Source organism: Mesoplodon densirostris, chromosome 9 (assembly GCF_025265405.1).
Source record: "Mesoplodon densirostris isolate mMesDen1 chromosome 9, mMesDen1 primary haplotype, whole genome shotgun sequence".
Lineage (NCBI taxonomy): Eukaryota > Metazoa > Chordata > Mammalia > Artiodactyla > Ziphiidae > Mesoplodon > Mesoplodon densirostris.
Window position 1 is genome coordinate 41,538,841 of NC_082669.1, and position 20,436 is coordinate 41,559,276.

Below are 20,436 nucleotides of genomic sequence, written 5' to 3' on the forward strand. Positions count from 1 at the left end.
ATCTGCATACAATTCACCAAAAAATTCTTTTTTACTCAAAATTTTGCAATGCATCGTTTTTGAAAATTTTACATTTATAATATACACAGGCTTGGAACAAAAACGTAATGGAGCAAAATGTGAATGATAATGACTATCATAAGTTGTATAATGAACCCTTCATCAATTTTAAGCTCTAAGAACTTCACGGTGATGTTAATTGTATTGCACTCTAAAAATGTATTGATACGTCTCTGGCCAATAACATTCGGGTAACAAAAGATTTATTAATACGTCTCTGGTCAATAATGTGTTAAAGTTCCCAGCTACTGTTGTGGCACTGTCTGTTTCTCCTTTTATGGCTATTAGTATTTGCCTTATATATTGGGATGCTTCTATGTTGGGTGCATATATATTTATAATTGTTATATATTCTTCTTGGATTGATCCCTTGATCATTATGTAGTGTCTTTCTTTGTCTCTTGTAACAGTCTTTATTTTAAAGTCTATTTCATCTGATATGAATATTGCTACTCCAGCTTACTTTTGATTTTCATTTGCATGGAATACCTTTTTCTGTCTCCTCACTTTCAGTCTGTGTGTGTTCCTTGGTCTGAAGTGAATCTCTTTTAGACAGCATATACATAGGTTTGTTTTTTTTTCATATCCATTCAGGAAGTCTGTATCTTTTGGTTGGAACATTTAATCTGTTTACATTTAAGGTAATTATCAATTTGTATGTTCTTATTGACATTTTATTTTTTTTAAAGATTTTTTTGATGTGGACAATCTTTAACGTCATTATTGAATTTGTTACAATATTGCTTCTGTTTATGTTTTGATTTTTTGGCTGCGAGACATGTGGGATCCCAGCTCCCTGACCAGGGATCAAACCTGTACCCCCTGCATTGGAAGGCAAAGTCTTAACCACTGGACCACCAGGGAAGTCCCCCTATTGTCATTTTCTTAATTGTTTTGGATTTGTTTTTGTAGGTCTCTTTTTCTTCCGTTCCTCTTTTGTTCTCTTGTGATTTGATGACTAAAGGAACATCTATGAAAGAAAATTTTGTTTAGTGTTGTGTTTGGATTCCTTTTACTTTTTTGTATGTGTATCTATTGTAGATTTTCAGTTTGTGGTTACCATGAGGTTTTGATATAACAGTCTATATATAAACAAGATTGTTTAAGTTGCTGGTCTTTTAATTTCAAATGCATTTCCAATATCCTGCATTTGTGCTGTCCTCTTCTCACAGTTGCTGGCTTGGATATCATATTTGTGTGCAGATGATTTCCCACCTTTATTTTATGTTTGCCTTTACTGGTGAGCTTTTCCATTCATAATTTTCTTATTTCTAGTAGTGGCCTTTTCTTTTCTGCTTAGAGATGTTCCTTTAGCATTTGTTACAAAGCTGGTCTGGTGGAACTTAATTCTTCTATCATCTGCTTGTCTGTAAAACTTTTGATCTCTCTGTAAAATCTGAATGAGAGCTTTGATGGGTAGAGTATTCTTGGTTGTAGTTTTTTCCCTTTCATCATTTTAAATATGTCATGCCACTCCCTTCTGGCCTATAGAGTTTCTGCTGGGAAATCAGCTGATAACCTTATGGGAGTTCCCTTGTATGTTATTTGTTGCTTTTCTCTTGTTGTTTTTAATATTTTTCCTTTGTCTTTAATTTTTGTCAATTTGATTACTGTGTTTCGGTGTGTTCCTCCTTGGGTTTATCCTGCCTGGGAGACTCTGTGCTTCCTGGACTTGGGTGACTGTTTCCTTTCCCATATTAGGGAAGTTTTCAGCTATTATCTCTTCAAATATTTTCTCAGGCCCTTCCTCTCTCTCTTCGCCCCCTAGGACCCCTGTAATGTGAATATTGGTGAGTTTAATGTTGTCTGAGAGGTCTCTTAGACTGTCTTCATTTACTTTCATTCTTTTTTTCTTTATTCCATTCCAGGGCAATAATTTCCACCCTTCTGTCTTTTAACTCACTTATCCATTCTTCTGCCTCAGTTACTCTGCTATTGATGCCTTCTAGTGTATTTTTCATTTCAGTTATTGTATTGTTCATCTCTCTTTGTTCTTTAGTTCTTCTCGGTCTTTGTTAAACACCTTTTGTATCTTCTCAATCTGTGCCTCCATTCTTTTTCTGAGATCTTTGCTCATCTTTACTGTCATTACTCTGAATTCTTTTTCTGGTAGATTGCTTATCTCCACTTCACTTAGTTGTTCTTCTGGGGTTTTATCTTGTTCCTTCATCTGGGATGTATTCCCCTGCTGTCTCATTTTGTCTAACTTTCTGTGATTGCAGTTTCTGTTCTGCAGGCTGCAGGATTTTAATTTTTCTTGCTTCTGCTCTCTGCTCCCTGGTGGATGAGGCTGTCTAAGAGGCTGTGCAGGCTTTCTGGTGGGATGGTCTGGTTCCTGCCCCCTGGTGGATGGAGCTGGGTCTTGTCCCTCTGGTGGGCAGAGCTGTGCTCAGGAAGACATTAAGCAGCCTGTGTGTTGATAGGTGGGGATGTGGTTCCACCCTGTTGGTTATTTAGCCTGAGGCACCCATCACTGGAGCCTACAGGCTGTTAGGTGGGGCTAGGTCTTGGGGAAGAAACTGTGGCCTCCAAGAGGGCTTATACCAGTGAGTGCTCACCAGAACTGCCGCTGCCAGTGTCTTTGTCCCTGCAGTGAGCCACAGCTGGCCCCTGCCTCCACAGGAGACCCTCCAATTCTAGCAGGTAGGTCTGGCCTAGTCTCTTATGAGGTCACTGCTTTTTCCCCCTGGATCCTGGTGTGCACAGGACCTTGTTTGTACCTTCCAAGAGCTGAGTTTCTGTTTCCCCCTGTCCTGTGGAAGGAATTCTTGCAATCAAACCCCACTGGCCTTCAAAGCCATATGCTCTGCAGGCTCCTCCTTCCATTGCCATACCCCCAGGCTGGGAAGCCTAAGGTGGGGCTCATGACTTTCACTCCTGTGGGTGAACTTCTGTGGTATAATTATTTTCAAGTTTGTGGGTCGCCCACCCGAAGGGTATGGGATTAGATTTTATCATGATTGAGCCCATTTTACCATCTTCTTGTGGCTTCTTCTCTGTCTTTGGATATAGGGTATCTTTCTTGATAGACTCCAGAGTTATTTTTGTCAGTCGTTGTCCTAGAGTTCTCTTAGACTGTCTTCCTTTTCATCCTCTTTCTTTACTCTTTTCCAGCAGTTAGTTGTGTTTTTGTAGGAAGGTGTGAGCTCACATCCTTCTACTCCATCTTGATGGCCAGTCACCCCTGGTTGTTTTTAAATGGCTTAGTTTCCCAGTCACACATCAATTTCTTCTTGGGGCCTTAGATATTCTATTGTATTCCTCTACCCATGATCAATCTCTTGTCTGTAGGTATCCACAAGTCTGCAGTCCACCTGCAGTTTTTACACACCATGGTGCCCACCACTGACTTCTGTGGCTTCCAGTCTGATGTCCAAGCTATGCCACCATTTCCTGACTAAGGTTCAAGTCAGGCAAGATAGATTCCAGTTCCTTGGGAATCCCACAGACAGGCCTGAACTTTGCAAGCAAATTTCACTCTGTTCTTTCCAGCCCGAGAGAGGGAACTGGGAATTGGGCCATGCCATGGACTGAATGTTTATTCCCTCCCACCCAGTTCAAATGTTGAAACCCTAACCCCCTACTGTGATGGTATTAGGAGGTAGGGCCCTTGGAAGGTAATTAGGTTTAGATGATGTCATATTGTGAGTGCCCACAACACGAAAAGTGCCATTATAAGAAGAGGAAGAGACACGAGAGCTTCCTCTATCCACCATGTGAGGATACAGCAGCCATCTTCAAGTCAGGAAGAGGGCCCTCACCAAAGTCCAACCATGCTGACAATCTGATATCAGAGTTCCCAGCCTCCAAAATTATGAGAAATAAATGTCTGTTTTTTGAGTCAACCAGTCCATGGTATATTTTTTTAAATTACTATTTATTTTATTTATTTATTTTTGGCTGTGTTGGGTCTTCGTTGCTACACACGGGCTTTCTCTAGTTTGTGGCAAGTGGGGGCTACTCTTTGTTGTGGTGTGCATGCTTCTTACTGCGGTGGCTTCTCTTGTTGTGTGGAGCATGGGCTCTAGGCGTGCAGCCTTCAATAGTTGTGGCACGAGGGCTCAGTAGTTGTGGCTCGTGGGTTCTAGAGTGCAGGCTCAGTAGTTGTGTTGCTAGGGCTTAGTTGCTCCGTGGCATGTGGGATCTTCCTGGAGCAGGGATTGAACCCATGTCCCCTGCATTGGCAGGCGGATTCTTAACCACTGCACCACCAGGGAAGTCCCCATGGTATTTTTTTTTATGGATGCTTGAGCAAACAAAGCCCACTTCCTTCTGTCCTTGCTCCAAGGACGTAGCGGGGATGGGGCAAAGGTGAGTAAAAGCCCCGGGAAATTTCGTATCATCTTGCTTGAATGTGGCTTTTTCTTGATTGGGCATTTTCTTGGCTGCTGTAGATTTTTAGCTAGTTCCCAAAGCTCCTATGAAGTTATCTTAATCAGTGTATGGTTGTTTATTTGATAATTCTGTAGGGAAATGAGCGCCTGGAGCTTCCTAGTTTACCATCTTGCTGACATCAACCGTCCTTCTCATAATTTAGAATGTTTATTTTGGAAAGTAAGGGATAACATATAGTGAATCTAAGTATGATACATTAAAGTGAGTATATTGGTTTACCTGGGTGTTTTGAAAGTTGATATATTTAATGAATATTTAATGAATATTTTAATATCATAATTTTATAAAAATGCTAAATCTCTAGTAATTCACATATTTGATTCCATAGTTCACTATGTTCACTGTCAAATATCCTGAAGTGTACATGATAAACAGCCAACTTTCATGCCTAAGTATATATACTATACATATATACAGAGACAATCCTGAGCAGTTACAAAATATGGTTTTGTAACAAGCACAGTGTTTTTTCATATATAACATGCATTATTTCCTTGTGCGTGAAATGCAAATTTGCAAATTGCATCCAGGAACTCATCAAATCTGCTAGATGAATTATGTAATTCAATTTGGCAAAATTTTTGCTCACAGCACAAATAGTTTTCTTTGGTTTTCTTGGATTCTGTTCTAAGAAGGAGGTAGCTGGAAAAAAGTGAAAAATTACAGGATATGATTCATAAAAATCCCACATCTTTTTTGTGTGCTTGTACATTCTTTTTTGAGGGAAAATGTTTTTGTCCCACAGCAATGATTCCTCTTCCTTCTCAGTAAGTACTTTTTAGTTGGACAGATACCCACGGACGGTATATCCAAGGTATTCAAAGAATGGTAGCCAAAATGAGAGGAAGATGCATGTCATTTAGTATCTAGAAGAACATGTAGCATACTCATTAAATCCCTTTTTCACCAGAAAGGAATGTGAAGCCTGAACTTTAACATGGCCACAGTATGTACTAGAGAGCAAAGAAATGAAACCTCAGCTATGCATGCTCCTGCCAAGCATTAGCCCAAATCTTTCACTCTCTGACATGTGATGGGTATCTGTTTCCCTGTCATGTTTTGAGAGAAAAGAAAATATTGCCCATGTAACCCTATCCTCATTTCTAAGGTTCAGGCAAGTGGTACTCACTACTATTTCTTCCTCTTTTCACTTGCAGCCAACAGTGAGATTAAGCATACACACCAAAGAAAGGACTACCAGCACTGCATTGTCAGAGGCAGTTTAATAATTAAGAGTAGTCACATCTCTGCTGATGGCCTATGTGCTTCTAACTTTCTTTCTCTCTTGAAGCAGCCGGCAAACCCTTTCATCATTTTAGTTTGTGAAAAACTCTTATGGTAGTAGCTACTCATTGCCCAGAGTGAGGAGTTCTCTTAAGCAATGGAATGACCAGCAGTTTCAGAAACTAAAGTATAAATTTCATGCATATAAATAATTCACCCAGTATCAGAGCTAATGGGGACCACACAGATTAGATATCTGATGCTCTCATTTCATAGAAAGAGTCTGAGACCACTTCTAATGCTGTCAATGTGAAGGACCAGTTAAGCTGCAAGACTTCTGTCATAAAGATCAAGAAATGCTAAATGAAATTTTCTTTTAAATGTATGGATAAGTTCACCAAAACTAAGAAAACCTCCAAGTACCAGGATGAGGAAGGCACAGAAAATAAGAGTGGCAGGTGGGAGAGCTAATGCTGCCATTGGCTTGGGATGGGGTTGTGGGGAGTTGCCAGTACAAGTAACCCAAAGGCTTATGCTTTAATACCTATATAGAGATAGGAGTTGAGTATTTGGAACTTCCTGAGGTAGAGAATTGGAACTGTGAAACCTATTCCTGTACACACATGTTCACAATTAACCTAGGATCCTTGAAAGGCTGCCCCCTAAGTGGTAGGGTAGACTTAAAAAAAAAAAAAAAAAAGCCCACTGACAACAGAATGACAAGAAGGAAGCTGGTAGTTTTTTGTGGATACTTGGGAGGAAAGAAAGTTCCTGCTGAGAAGTGGTAAGCCTGCACATAGATTTATTATTTATATTCTTGTTAGTCATATGGTCAAAGAACCCATAAGTAGAAAAATAAGCAGAAAAATTGTCCTAAGTGGTAAAAATGCCTGGGATCCCTGCCAGAAGAAAATATAATAATGCTGAAGAGGGATATGTCCTTAATTCAGATAATATGGAATTCCCACAGGTAAAAGCCTACTGAAGATGAATTCACAACAAAATTTTTTCAGAAGAGTAAATAAACTAATATGAGCAATGTCTAAGTACTTGAGGCCATAGAGAACTCTGATAGATACTATAAACTAAATGTGTAGAAGATGATTGAAACGTAAAACAGGAAGTATAAGTAATAAGAAAATAAGACACCAGAATAGTGGAATATTGAAAAAGAAGTGCATACATCTTTTTAAAATGAATAATGCAGTCTTTGAAAGTTAAAATTCATAGTATAGAAATGCATAAAATTAGGCCTGAAAAGATTTGAGGAAATTATGCAGAGGGAAGTATAAGAAGACAATGCAATGGAAAATGTAAAAGGCAAGTTTATGGAGAAAAAGTACAGAGTGAGGCCTATCAATATATGTCTAATAAGAGTTGTATTAAATACTAGAGAAGAAGGGAATAGAAGATAGGGGGAGCTATTACCAATCATAAATAACCTAGAATACCTGGAATAGAGGAAAGAATTTCATTTTCAGATTTAGAAAACTCATTAAGTCCGTTGCAGGATAAACACAAAGATCATACCTGCTCACAGAGAAGATCTTAAAAGATCTAGACAGAAAAAATAGATTACTTTCAAAGGAATGATAATTAGGCAATTGCAGACATCTTGATAGTGAAAGTAGAGTTAGGAGTACAGTAAAATGATGCTATCACAGTGCAACCTACAATTCTATACCCAGCCAACATATCATTTAAGAGTAAGGCCCCAAAAAATACATTTTAGACAGGGAAAATGGAAGCTGATCATCATTCCAAGCCTGAAAGAAGAAAGAAAATGGGTGCAAGCAAAATTGTTGTGCAAAGAAGTTGGCAAACATGATGAAACAATAATTATTGACTTACTACTATTGTTGTTGTAAATGGAAAAATATTAATCACTGATATGTAACTATTGTTTTAAATAAATTTAAGGTTTCAAACAAGGTGAAAGTAAATACTAGACAATAATGAGATATAAGATAAAACAGGGTATATAGGAATCAATGTAATTTAAGGCTCTTGTATTCTGAAAAGGGAAAGTAGAGATGTATGACTAAGGTAATTGACTTTAAGTCAAGTCAGTAATATGAGTAATCACTAAAATAATAGAAACATCATGTATAACTTTCCTAAAAGAACAGAAGTAGAATGTTTAACTTTGAAAGCATTAAAGGATGAAAAAATGAAGGAATTAAGACCATGAGAAATTTACCCATTGTCACAAGCTAGTTCTTTGTAGAAGTGGGTCTGGAAGCCAAAAGTGTGTATTTCCAGTTCTGCATTATCTTCTTTGGGAATACTCTGGAAATACATCAACCAAATTTGAATTTTTGTAGAGTAAATAAGATTTATGTATTTGCCTGCTTTTAAAGGTTTGTTTCTTAAAGCTCTAAACACTTGACTCAACTTGCTCTCAACATAGAGGACAATGATCTTGTAACACAGATTATAGTATAGGGCTCCATATACTTTCCCATTCACTTTCCATTGAGCTTAAAAGGAGTAGTGACAAGAAGGAACTATTTCATAGCATCTAACAGTCCTTTCATAAATATTCAGCAACTGCAAATCTGTGTTTATGGCTGTGTGGGATTGCTGGGTTGAACCTAATAGTCTCTTGCAAGAGATGGACATATATGTAACCATAGAAAGAAGTTAGAATGCATTTAGTTAAGTATGGGCCGAATTTTAAACTGGGGAAATTATAACTTCAAAATGGCAGAATAGTTTTAATGGCACAGAGACTCCTTATAAATACATTCTGTCTGATGAGGGTGTTATAGTCTATCAGGGTTTGGGTTCTGATGAAAGAACTGAAAGTACTGCTTATTAAGGTTAGTGCTTTGAAAAGTAAAAGAGGTTGAAAATTACGTTTCATTAAAGGGCAAATGAAATAAACCAGAAGTGGTTATTGAAGAACTTGATTATCTGGGGCTTGATGTACCAAAAATTATAATTAACTGATTTAAAAAAAAAAGAAATACTGAGAGAAATGCAAATGACTGCAATTTAGAAAGCAATTTCTAAGGGGATTTTTAGGGTGTCTACAAATCTAATCTCCTATCTTTCTAATTCTCAACATTAGATACTTTTAATTGAATGTTGACATTAAGGATGGTAGACATTAGGGATGAAAGGGACATTAACAAACACCCTAAATTGTATCTACTCTCTTAATAGATCTTTGCCCAAATCTTCCTGTGAATATGATACATAATTTAGACAACAAATATTTCTTGAATGTATTCTATGTCTGCCTCTATGTTATAATTCTATGGAGAAAAAAAACAGGTCACAACTTTTTTTAAAGCCTTAGTATCGTACTATTCTAAACTCAAATCTCTGATTAAATTTCTTTTGCAGTTATAGAAGGGGGAGCTTTAATGAATTTTTCATTTCTTTTATATAGTTATATTACCCATTTTCTTGCTATTCTCCATGCTGTTACAAGAATAATACTGAATACATGTGACATAGTAGGCATTCAGTGAATGTTGACTACATTGGATAAAATATTTTGGGTAGCAGTAAAGTAGATGGGCTTTTTTTTCCCCTGGTATTTAAGCCTCAATTTCCTCATCTATTAATTTACTCACCTCACAAGAGTATTTTGAGATTTAAATGGGAACACAGGGTAAGTGTTTAATATTAATTTTTTTTAGAATAAATAAAACAACTAAAACAAACGTTAAGCAAAGAGAAAAATTAAAAATAATGTACTAAAAGTATACATTTTAAAAAGAAACAACCGCATTTAACATGGACATTAAAGTCTTCACATCCAATTAAGAATAAATAATCATAAATATATAATTTATTATTAAAATTATTTTTACAGACTTCCCTTGTGGTGCAGTGGTTAAAAATCCGCCTGCCAATGCAGGGGACATGGGTTCGAGCCCTGGTCCGGGAAGATCCCACATGCCGTGAAGCAACTAAGCCCGTGTGCCACAACTACTGAGCCTACACTCTAGAGCCCGCGAGCCACAACTACTGAGCCCATGTGCCACAACTACTGAAGCCCATGTGCCTAGAACCTGTGCTCTGCAACGAGAAGCCACCACAATGAGAAGCCCGTGCACCGCAACAAAGAGTAGCCCCCGCTCGCCACAACTAGAGAAAGCCCATGTGCAACAACGACCCAATGCAGCCAAAAATAAATAACTAAATAAATTTATAAAAAAACTTTTTACTACATCATTAAATTGATTTACTTTATCACATTTTAAGTCTTAAAATCATTTTTGGGAAGAATTCTTTTGAGGGAAAAGCAAAATATATATGTGGGACTATGTAAAAATTTAAATGTATTGTATAAGCTTTCAATACAGAATTAATAGTGGCTTTTATTTTTATTTTTGGCTGTGTTGGGTCTTCATTGCTGTGCACAGGCTTTCTCTAGTTGCGGCGAGCGGGGGCTACTCTTCGTTGTGGTGTGTGGGCTTCTCATTGCGGTGGCATCTCTTGTTGTGGAGCACGGGCTCTAAGCACGCAGGCTTCAGTAATTGCAGCACGCAGGCTCAGTAGTTGTGGCATGCAGGCCCTAAAGCGTGCAGGCTTCTGAAATTGCGGTGCATGGGCTCTAGGGTGCGTGGGCTTCAGTAGTTGTGGCATGTGGGCTCTAGAGCGCAGGCTCAGTAGTTGTGGCACGTGGGCTTAGTTGCTCTGGGGCATGTGGGATCTTCCCAGACCAGGGATTGAACCCGTGTCCCCTGCATTGGCAGGCGGATTCTTAACCACTGCACCACCAGGGAAGTCCCATATAGTGGCTTTTCTAGATACACTAAGAACTTTAAATTTTACTTGATCTAAGGTAAATGCAATCTTTCTTCTATTTATCTCCAGTTTTTAAAAGATTTTAAAAAGGGAATTCATTCATCTCTTTCCCTGAATCTTGTTTCCTGTTCTTATGACATTTGAAAGAAGAGCAATCAGTTTTTTCCAAAGTACTTATTAGGATATGTGGGGAATTATCCATTCGTGGTCAACTGGGAGAATCACAGCAATTGATATTGATGTTAATATTACAAAGCTGAGAAGTAATTATAATATTTGGAAGTATTTTGACCTAACTCTAAAATTGTTAGGTAGAGGAAGAAATTCTTTAGACTTCTATTTTTGTTTACAAATCACTTAAAAAAACCCTACAACATTCATTCTTATTTTTGCTTATACTCCACTTTTGCAATTGCTATCATTTCACCACTAAAACTTAAAAGAAACAAAGAACCATGAAGTAACATTTGCCATTTGACAAATCTGATTAAACCAAAGGTGTTTACCATTGAAACCGACTCTGCTCACCCACTCCATCTCAAGTTTACTTTCTGTTAGACAAAATATTACTGTCTTTTCCCAGAAGGAACCCAAACCATTGTCCATTGGAAACAGTTATGTTTTAGACTGTTAAACATTGCAGGGGGTTATAAAATACAAAAATAAGTATTGGTCATTGGAATAGATTTCAAAAGTGTTTGGAATATGTATTCCAAAGACATCTTAAGAGTTCTTGGCTAGATTAAAGAAAGATGTTGAAATAGGGAGAAAAAAAAGTGTTTTGTAACTTGTACTTAGTGTACAAACCTAGCCACAATTATCAGATCCATTTAAAATGATAATTTAATAAAATCATGAGGTTAGCAGAGAATGAGCACAGAGTTTATTCTGAAGCTTAGTCATAGTTTTAAAAAGAATGCTTTTAGTATGCCATCTTTGACATGCCATGTTTGCCATTTGCAGAGAGGAAAGACTGTAGAGCTAAATAGACACAGATAGGGATTTAATCCTCTTACTGTCTGTAACAATGGGCAAGTAAAGGAGTTAGCCTCTTCCTTGCTCCATGCTGTCATCTGTAAATGGGAATAATAATACATGATGTAGAAGTCATGTGATGGATAATATAATTTTGGTACAGTGCTCAGTGGAGTAACAGGCACATAGTTGGTGCTTAATCAGTGTTAGGTCTTATTATTATTTATCCTGACCAGAAACTTACATTCAAAAAGCAACTTGTTGTTTTTTTGTCTTGGCCACAACATGCGGCATGCAGCACTTTCCTGACCAGGGATCGAACCCGCACCCCCTGCAGTGTAAGTGCAGAGTCTTAACCACTGGACCACCAGGAAGTCCAAAAAAGCAACTGTTTTACTTTTTCTTCTTTTGTGAATTCTCACATCACCATAAAGGGAGTTTACTTGCAAGTAACCTTTTAATGTTTTGAAAGTGGAACAGTGTCACAGTAATTTATAATTAGTAATATTTATTCAACAAATTTTGTCAAATAACTAGTATTCAGAGTCTAATGGTAGGCACCAAAGAGGTAGAAAAATAAGAACACTTTTATTTCAAATAGCTTTTATTCACACTAGGACTAGAGGAAAGTCTAATTCAGTAGAAAACACAAGACAAAAGGAGATCTTTCACACTCTTAAGGAGAATCATGACATTAACAACATCAGCAATAATTTGGAACACGCCATTGAATTTTCCATTCAGTATTTTCAAATACAAAAAAAGGAATCAGATAGAAGGTGAACAGTCCATGAGCATGTTCAACAATGGTATTGTTATTAGGTATTAATCCTTTATTAGATAATTATTTTTCACATCTGGGAAAACATCACTGGCAGCACAATTTTAAGAAGTTTGGCAACACGTATTTTTCTCAGCAGCTCTGGATGGTAGATTTTGGTGAATGCTAGCCAAAAAAATTAAGGGCAAAACCACTGGTGCACAGAGGACAACAAACTGATCTTATTACAGAAACAGATATCAGACCACAATATAAAAAACATTTTAATTTTACACTAAGACAGAAACTCCAGATTATTGGCATACACATCAACAAAGCCAGGTCTAGAGTGTTTAATCACAAGAGTGATAAATATTGGTTTTCTGCCTGCTCTGCCCACCTTACTTAAAAATATCAGTATATTTGCTTTCAAATGATACAGACTGCCAAGGCTATAATCTACAAAATGATCACTCACTTTTAACAACATGCCTGTTATACCCAGTCACCACTGAAAGGACAGTTTCATAGAACCCAGCTCTGCTTACCCAGAAAGAGTTTAAGAATCTTACAATTTAGAAAGAGCATATGCAGATATTTTACCTAAAAACAAATCTTTGCATACATAAGGAAGTGACATTCCTCCTCAGATTTTAGAATTCTTAATTCTTATGTTTTAAAAAATTGTTCCATTTCTACTCAATTTTAAGCTAGTAAAAGCAATAGCCAGATGTTGTTGCAAGATCTCTATCAAATGTCATAAAATGCCAACTCCAAGAAAGGGCACCACAATGAAGCCTAAAGGGCATGGCCACAATGTCCCACAACACATTTGACCCTCCTTATTTTATTTGATGTTGCAACATTTGGCTCTAATGTACCTAAGGCCCAAACAGAAAAATAAAAGCACTTCAATTTTCTTTGAATAGTCTGGAAATATCTTACTTCCAAATTATATTGAATTTAAAATTTCTCTTTTGTCATTTTTTTTATGGTTAGAATTTATGCTTGTGGGTTTGACTCATAAAACATCATCCAGAGGGCAAGAAAAGTCTATATACAATCTTCTATGTGATAACTAGCACAAGACAATTAAGTAGTACCAAGAACGGAGGAAAACTATATTTTAGACAAAAAAAAAATCTGTATTAATGAAACAAATGCCAGGTCTAAAACTGTAGACCAAAAGGCATTAACCTGATTTATCTTTTAAGATAAGAATAGCAAAAAGTCAAGTGGTTCTTGAAAGAAAGAGATAAAAAAGAAGATAAAAAGTATCTACTAGAGTGTTTATATAAAATTGCACAAAGAAAGCATACCTAGTGATGTCTCAGAAAATAAGCTGCCAAGGTTGCTTCAACTTAGGAAACATAAAGTAGAGATTTAAGAAAGTATTCTGATAGTTTAGATACGGCAATTTTGTATTGGCAGTTGGATAAGGGAAGGAGAGAGGGGTGGAAAGGAAATTATTGGTTAGAAAGATTGGCACTGTACGGTGAATTCACCACATATTTACTAAGTGTTCCAGTTTGAGAATTAAGATGGTTTGAGAAATTGTTTCAACCCTGTTACAACCCTATTACCCTATCGTTGAGGTCAAGTCGAAGCAGCCCCAGATCAAGAGTCTAAGGTTCAACTGTCTGACCCAACTATTTCCAGGATATTAATAACTGACTCAGGTGTTGCATAAACTATTACATAAAACCTGCCAGGTGTATCATACAAAAAACAACAAACTGCAGTTGATTTGGAGAAATCAAGTTCTACAGCCCTGTGTGAGTATACCATGTTCATCTAAAAAATTTATACTCTGGTCACATGACAGTCATGCCGTGCTTCATGAAGCATTGATGGAGTAAAAGCAAGTTGGTAGGAGGCAAGGGCTATGATTTTCAATGTAAATATGACCAGGAAAGAAGCCACACATAGGCACTTACATATTTTAGTGAGGGTCTTGATGAAGATGATGTAATACTTACGATACTTCATTAAAAAGGCAGTGAATAGTACAAAATACTGCTGGAGACCAAAATATACTTGTGTCCTTTGTGAACACAAGACACATTTGATGATGGTCATGACCATGCTGATGATCAGTTTTGAAGATAACAATAAAATGCCTTCATTTCTTTTGGAGGTGAAAATGCCCTCTTTATGGAATGGTTGAACAGGTGTGTTGTTTCCTACATCTTCTTTTCTTTTTTTTTCTTCTCTTTTCTCAGTAAGTCAAGTGATTTCATTCCTGAAGCAGGAAAAGAATGTTAAGATAGATGCTGCTAGAAGTGACAATGTCCAACTCTTGACAGAGTGATTATTTCAAGCTCAGAATGAATCACTTTTAAGACAGAAAACTTTGGCTTGTTTGTTTTTGTGGTTATTAGGCATTTAATACTTCCACTGAGACAAACTGAGAGTAAACTTTCTAAAGATCAACAGTAAAAAATATTTAAATAAATTGTCTTAAACATAAATGCTAGGATAAAAAATAAGTATAAAAGTGCTGATTGGAGAGAAATTTTCTCCCAGGAGAACTTCCACTGATCATTTTATTTTACTTCCATATGGAATCTGTAAAGAAACCTAGTAAATCCACAAAGCTTTGAGAATGACCTTTGGAAATAGGACAGTACTGAATTGCTGGGCAAGACCAGCCCTATAGTTTCTGAAATGTTCCTGTGAGGAGATGTTGTCCTGCTTTTAAATCTACCATGTTGCCAGTGAGAGGTGTGGGAGAATTTTGTAAAGGGTTATAGTCAAAACTGAAGGCAAGATTTCAGTTCCTACAATTGATAATGGAAATGCGATTTACAATAGTTTTTCATAAATATCTGTTTTCTCCAAAAGCTGACTTCTATCTCCACTATTGATGTTGTAAATTCGTTAAAATATTAAAAATGTTTCATCTCAAAGTGTTCTCATTTACTAAGCAATGATTAAATAGCCTCTATTACCATTTGAGGTCCATTTTACTTATTATTTAATAAAACTGTCTGGTTTTCAATTTAATATAGAACCCCAGATTGTACTATATAATTGAGAAAATTTTCTTACGTTTTCTTTTTGGACTTATTATCAAGTCTTATTAAAGTCCTGGCATTGTTTAGTAATAGATTTCTCAAAAACCTTTATTTTTATTCATCATATGAGTTATAAGATCGTGAGAAAGCCTATGTGATTATCCTTCAAAGCATGGATCAGAAAGAGATATATTATTGGTAATGCTTAAAGAGGAGTTTTTCGAACAGACTCTTACTGGGAACTATTGTGAGCAATAAAAATTAAATGTATAAGTGAAGAAAACTATACCAAGTGAAACTACCCTTTTAAAAAGTACTGTTCTATTTCAAAAGAAGTGTTGATATTCTCCAAAAGCCTCCATTCTGTCCCTGAGGGCTACATTACATCTTGTAACGATATAATCAAAAAGCGCTGGCATTCTGTTCTTACAACTACATTCAGCTGTGATTAATCCTCTCCATAGTTTATCTGTCTCTCTATGTATCCTCAAGACTCTAACTGCAACCAATTGGGTACCATATCACTTGGAAGGATGTGTGATTAACTCATTAATGTGTCATATTTTAAATCTAAATAACCTTGGAGATGTCCTACTGATTTGGCTTTATCAGATTGATGGCTATGCCTAAGTATGTGGTAAAATAACTGCAGGAAACTTCAGTAAATTAGTATGTTTGCATTATACTGTTTCATTTTCTTATTCAAAATCTAGAAACTATCTGGGAGGACTGAGAGGAATAATAGAGATTTGTAATTATGAAGTTGATTTTAAAAAGTCACAATTATGTTTCCACTTACCGTATGTTATAGCTTTCCTTTTTAAAGGGTGGGGGTTGTCTTCTTTTTTTAAGCCTTTGGTTTCTTTAAGTAAAATCTCCTCAAGTAATTACAGCAAAAACAGCAAGAGCTAGCAAATATGATTGGCATGAATTTCTCTAAAAATATCATGGAAAAAATTCATTACTATTGTGAATCTAGATTGACCTTACGCTTATGCAATGAAAGTAATTTTTAACTAATACTGAGTTACATTCCATTTCAGATTTCCTATTTCAAAGGGTGTCTCAAATTTCTAAGATGTTAAACCAAGTATTGAGCCATTTTTGTATATGTAATAAAAGTCTTTAAAATTAAAATGGTAATCCTAAAAAAACCAAATGCATGAAAAATATGGTCTGACTGTATAACAAAAGGGAGTTATATAATTCTACTTGAGTGAAATCTTTCATCTTTGATTTACAGGTTGGAGTCCTCTTTAACTAAAACCATATTGTCCCATATCTTTCATATCATGGCCTTCCCTAAAACCTTGTTTTAATTAAGGTTTCTTTCAGATTTTTGAATAAAAGCATGACAATCTTCACTTATGGCTTTAATATATCCTTTGAGTTAGGAAAATATATAAAAAGAAACATCAACTCTTTTGAAAGCGTTGTCAGATATTAAATACTGCGAGGTATTCTACATCAGTGTCTTTAGGTGTGTGAGTTATACAGTGAAATAGAATTTGGGGAGGTAGGGGGATAACCTACTTATATTTAGTAAGTTGCTTTTTAATCTCAGAAATAAATGTCCTATATTTTTAGCCTTTAACACTAAGGCAACATGTGTAAAGGTTAAGTTCGTGTTGTTTTTTTCACATGAAGGCACAACTTCAAGGATAACTCAATTCAAGGTGACTTCAAATAAGCAATGCCTTCATTAACACATTTCAAAGATCTAGAAAATTCAGTAACATTGCTTAAGTCCTCAATGGTTTTACAGCTAAAAAGAACACATCAGACCAAGCAGCTGTGTTAACCTGGGAAGCAAGAAAATAAACTGAGTCCTCAAAGCTCCTGAGTAATTGGGGAGATTATGGGTAATCCTCGTCTTTTTTTATAGGAAGGAAGGATGAAAGGCAAAAAGAAAGGAAGTGATGGAAAGCAGAAAAATAAAAGTGAGAGAATAAGTTCTTGATAGATTTGGAACAAATTAAGATGGCCTTTGAGAAGTTATGCACTTTTCAAAGACACTGAAAATCCTCCGTGGAACATATGCTCAGAGCTACTGTCACCAGAGCAAGGGATGTATGAGGGAGGAAGGAGACTTCATCCTAAATCAACTGCAAATCTCCTGTGTGTGAGAACACAGAGAGGGATGTTAGGGAAACAGGGTAATTTTTCTCAAAAAATGTGATATAAAATATTGCACCATTACATAAAATGTGTGAGGTTGCTTTGGCATTGGACTTTGAGATACTGTGTGGTTTATTCCACTGAAAAAAGCCTCATCCTGGTTCCTCCATCTTGGACTCTTCCTAGCAAGAGTTGAACCATATGTTAAAACAAAGGCCAAAAACAAACAAAACAAAACAAAAAAACCCCCGTGATCTGTCGGGAATTGCTGTCCTTTCATAGCTGAAAGCAAATCCTGTAAACAATTTAAGACTAGCGAAAAAGTTCCCAATAAAAAACTGATCAGAATGTCAGGAATGAGATTTCTCAGGTTTTGCCCAAAATTTTGTTGGCTGTCATACCATCTGTAATTAACAGTATCTAACGCTGTACTGGATGTTTCTAGTTCATACTTTGGGCCTGGGAGTGGGTCACCCAGTATATTAAAAGCACTCTGGAAGCAGTTTCTTCCAATCGTGGTTTACTGTAACTTTAGAATCATAGCGGTTACTTTTAAGGAATCTTTAATGCCCTTTCAAGTCCATCCAAAGAACAAGTGAAGCTGCTGTTCAGAATTTTGTGCCCAGTGTTTATGTTCCATGGAATCTGTGCCACCCAGGCAGCAGACAAGACATGTCTGAGGGTGCTGGGGTGGCGGGGGGATATGCAATGATGTCACACACAGGAAATATCGGGGGTGGGGAAGGCTGGGGAGGACTTGGCGCTTCACAAGGCTGGCTCCTCTTCCATAGGCTCGCCAGCAGTTCTGTAAAAATAAACAGGCAATCAGAATACAGCATAAGAGTACACAATGACATTGTAGATTTTCATGCATAATCAAAGCTGATTTTTCAGCTCTCTCTGATGTTTATTTGTGTTATTCCGTTGTCCATAAATAGAGTTTCTTTCCTAGGAAGTATAAACAAATGTCAAGTGGAAAAACATTTTCGATCCAAGCAATCATTGGAAATGTTCCTGTTTATATTAAAACATGTCAGAATATTTTATAACTCTAGATTCCAAAATGTACATGTTTTGTGTCTAGTACAGTCCAATAATTTATTGAAAAAATTAACTATGATATTTTATTTTAGGAGCAATTACAGTGATTTCCTATGGAACCAGTTTGCTAACGAGAGCAAAGGACCCAGCTAGCTTCTGGAGGAGACTCACCAGGGCTCTGGTTTTTTTGCTTCTGTTCTTTCATAACTGGATTGGCTGCCTGCCGGAGGCATTTCAAATCAAATTCTGAATCTGATTAGCAAATCACTGCTACAGACCCAACGTTTTTACAAGAAACGCACTATGGTAGTGTGTAAATAGTTTTTATTCGGCGTCATCTGAGGGGTGTTCTGCTCTGGCAAAACCAAAACTAATTGCTTGAAAATTTATACTTGAGATTTAGCCTTAATTTAGTAACACTCTGAGGGTGTTTTAAGGCAAACTTTTAGAATGATTTTTAATTTAGTCAAAAGGACAAATTGTAGCAGGAATCCAAATGCATGAGGTAGCTGGATTGCTGAGGGAAGAACGCTGGGGTTTGAGATGCCGGGAGAATTGAGTATGAGTCTGGGCTCTGCGATTTGCTAATGTTGCAACTGCGAATGTTGTAACTATACTTCTGTGAAGCTGCGGTTTCATGTTTAAAACCCGTGAGGAAAAAAGATGTTCCTTACAGAATTAGTGAAGGTTAAAAAAAATAAAGGAGATAAAACGGACTTCTAAACAATACACACTATGAGGCGGTAGTTATTTAACTCTGGATTTGTCTCCTCATCATCTAACATATGTATAAAACTGTGTTGACTGGTACACAGATACAGAGTTATGCCTGTGCTACCATAAGGAAATGCAATATTGGGAAGATAGTCCTCTCTGGGTGGTGGAATAATAGGTAGGTGGTTTAAATTTTCTTTTTCATACTGTTTTTCTACTTGCCAGTATTCTATAATGAATTACTTTTCTATTAGAACAGATTGCTATATTTAGAACACTTCTGAATGAAGAAAAATGAACAATTTAGCCATGTTATTTTATAGATATATAAAGAAAAAACCAAGATTTCTATGTATCTACAAATAAGGTAGTTGCCATTTTAATTTAGCTTTTATTTATTTTTTGGGGGGCGGGTTTCTCTGGTGGCGCAGTGGTTGAGAGTCCGCCTGCCGATGCAGGGGACACGGGTTCGTGCCCCGGTCTGGGAGGATCCCACATGCTGCGGAGCGGCTGGGCCCGTGAGCCATGGCCGCTGAGCCTGCGCATCTGGAGCCTGTGCTCCGCAATGGGAGAGGCCACAACAGTGAGAGGCCCGCGTACCGCAAAAAAAAAAAATTTAGCATTTGTATAATAAATTTAAAACACTGAAAGATTTTATCCATGGAATAGTAATAAAAAAGATTTTAATGCATCCTCTAAAGAATGAGAAATATTAGGTATTCATTATTTAACATTACTAAAAGGAGAGAGTTCCAAATGAGTCCATGTGGAATACTTAAAAAAAAAAAAATTCTTAGGAAGTTATGGCCTATCCAACAGTATACTGGATAAGGAGGTTGTGAGAAAGTGTTTACAGCTGCTATATAAGATAAAAGCTATTTAAATGAGTCATACTCTATTAAAATCTTTCCAAACTAAAATTATCAGCATTCCCACAAGAAAAATTTTAAATTAAGGAAAACATGTAAGTAACTAAACTGATTTATACGTAAACATGCAAACTTATTTACATTTGAGAATACGTGGATTATACAGGTATAGAATCCTCAAACTAGATACTCCAATGGAGACTGAATTCTCCTATTTACTTTTTCCAAACTTTATTGAGATACAATCGGCATATAACATTGTATAGGTTTAAGGCAATGTGATGATATGATACACATATATATTGTGAAATGTTTACCACAATAATATATCCTTCACCTCCCATAACTACCATTTTTGTTGTTATGATGAGAACATTTAAGATTTACTCTCATAGCAAATTTTGAGTATACAATACAGTATTGTTAGCTGTAGTAATCATGCTGTATATCAGATCCCCAGAACTTATTCATCCTATAACTGGAAGCTTGTACCTTTTGA

At 36.5% G+C, this 20,436-nt stretch overlaps 1 protein-coding gene and 1 non-coding gene across 10 annotated transcripts in view; both read right to left on the bottom strand.

Annotated features, from left to right (window-relative positions):
* Positions 1-11,719: 11,719 nt before the first annotated feature.
* On the bottom strand, positions 11,720-11,792 carry TRNAV-UAC (transfer RNA valine (anticodon UAC)). Its single transcript has one exon. It is a non-coding gene; the product is annotated as a tRNA-Val (tRNA).
* A 4,550-nt stretch (positions 11,793-16,342) lies between these two features.
* The window catches only part of HDAC9 (histone deacetylase 9), a 579,212-nt gene continuing 575,118 nt past the window's right edge, over positions 16,343-20,436 (bottom strand). For 4 of the 9 annotated variants that reach the window (XM_060108647.1, XM_060108645.1, XM_060108640.1 and 1 more), the window contains exon 25: positions 16,344-18,118. In XM_060108647.1, coding sequence (XP_059964630.1) covers positions 18,079-18,118 — 40 coding nt within the window. In that variant the 3' untranslated portion in view covers positions 16,344-18,078. Of the gene's footprint in view, positions 18,119-20,436 lie in introns of all 9 variants that reach the window. The other 5 variants (XM_060108643.1, XM_060108642.1, XM_060108648.1 and 2 more) reach the window with 3 other exon arrangements.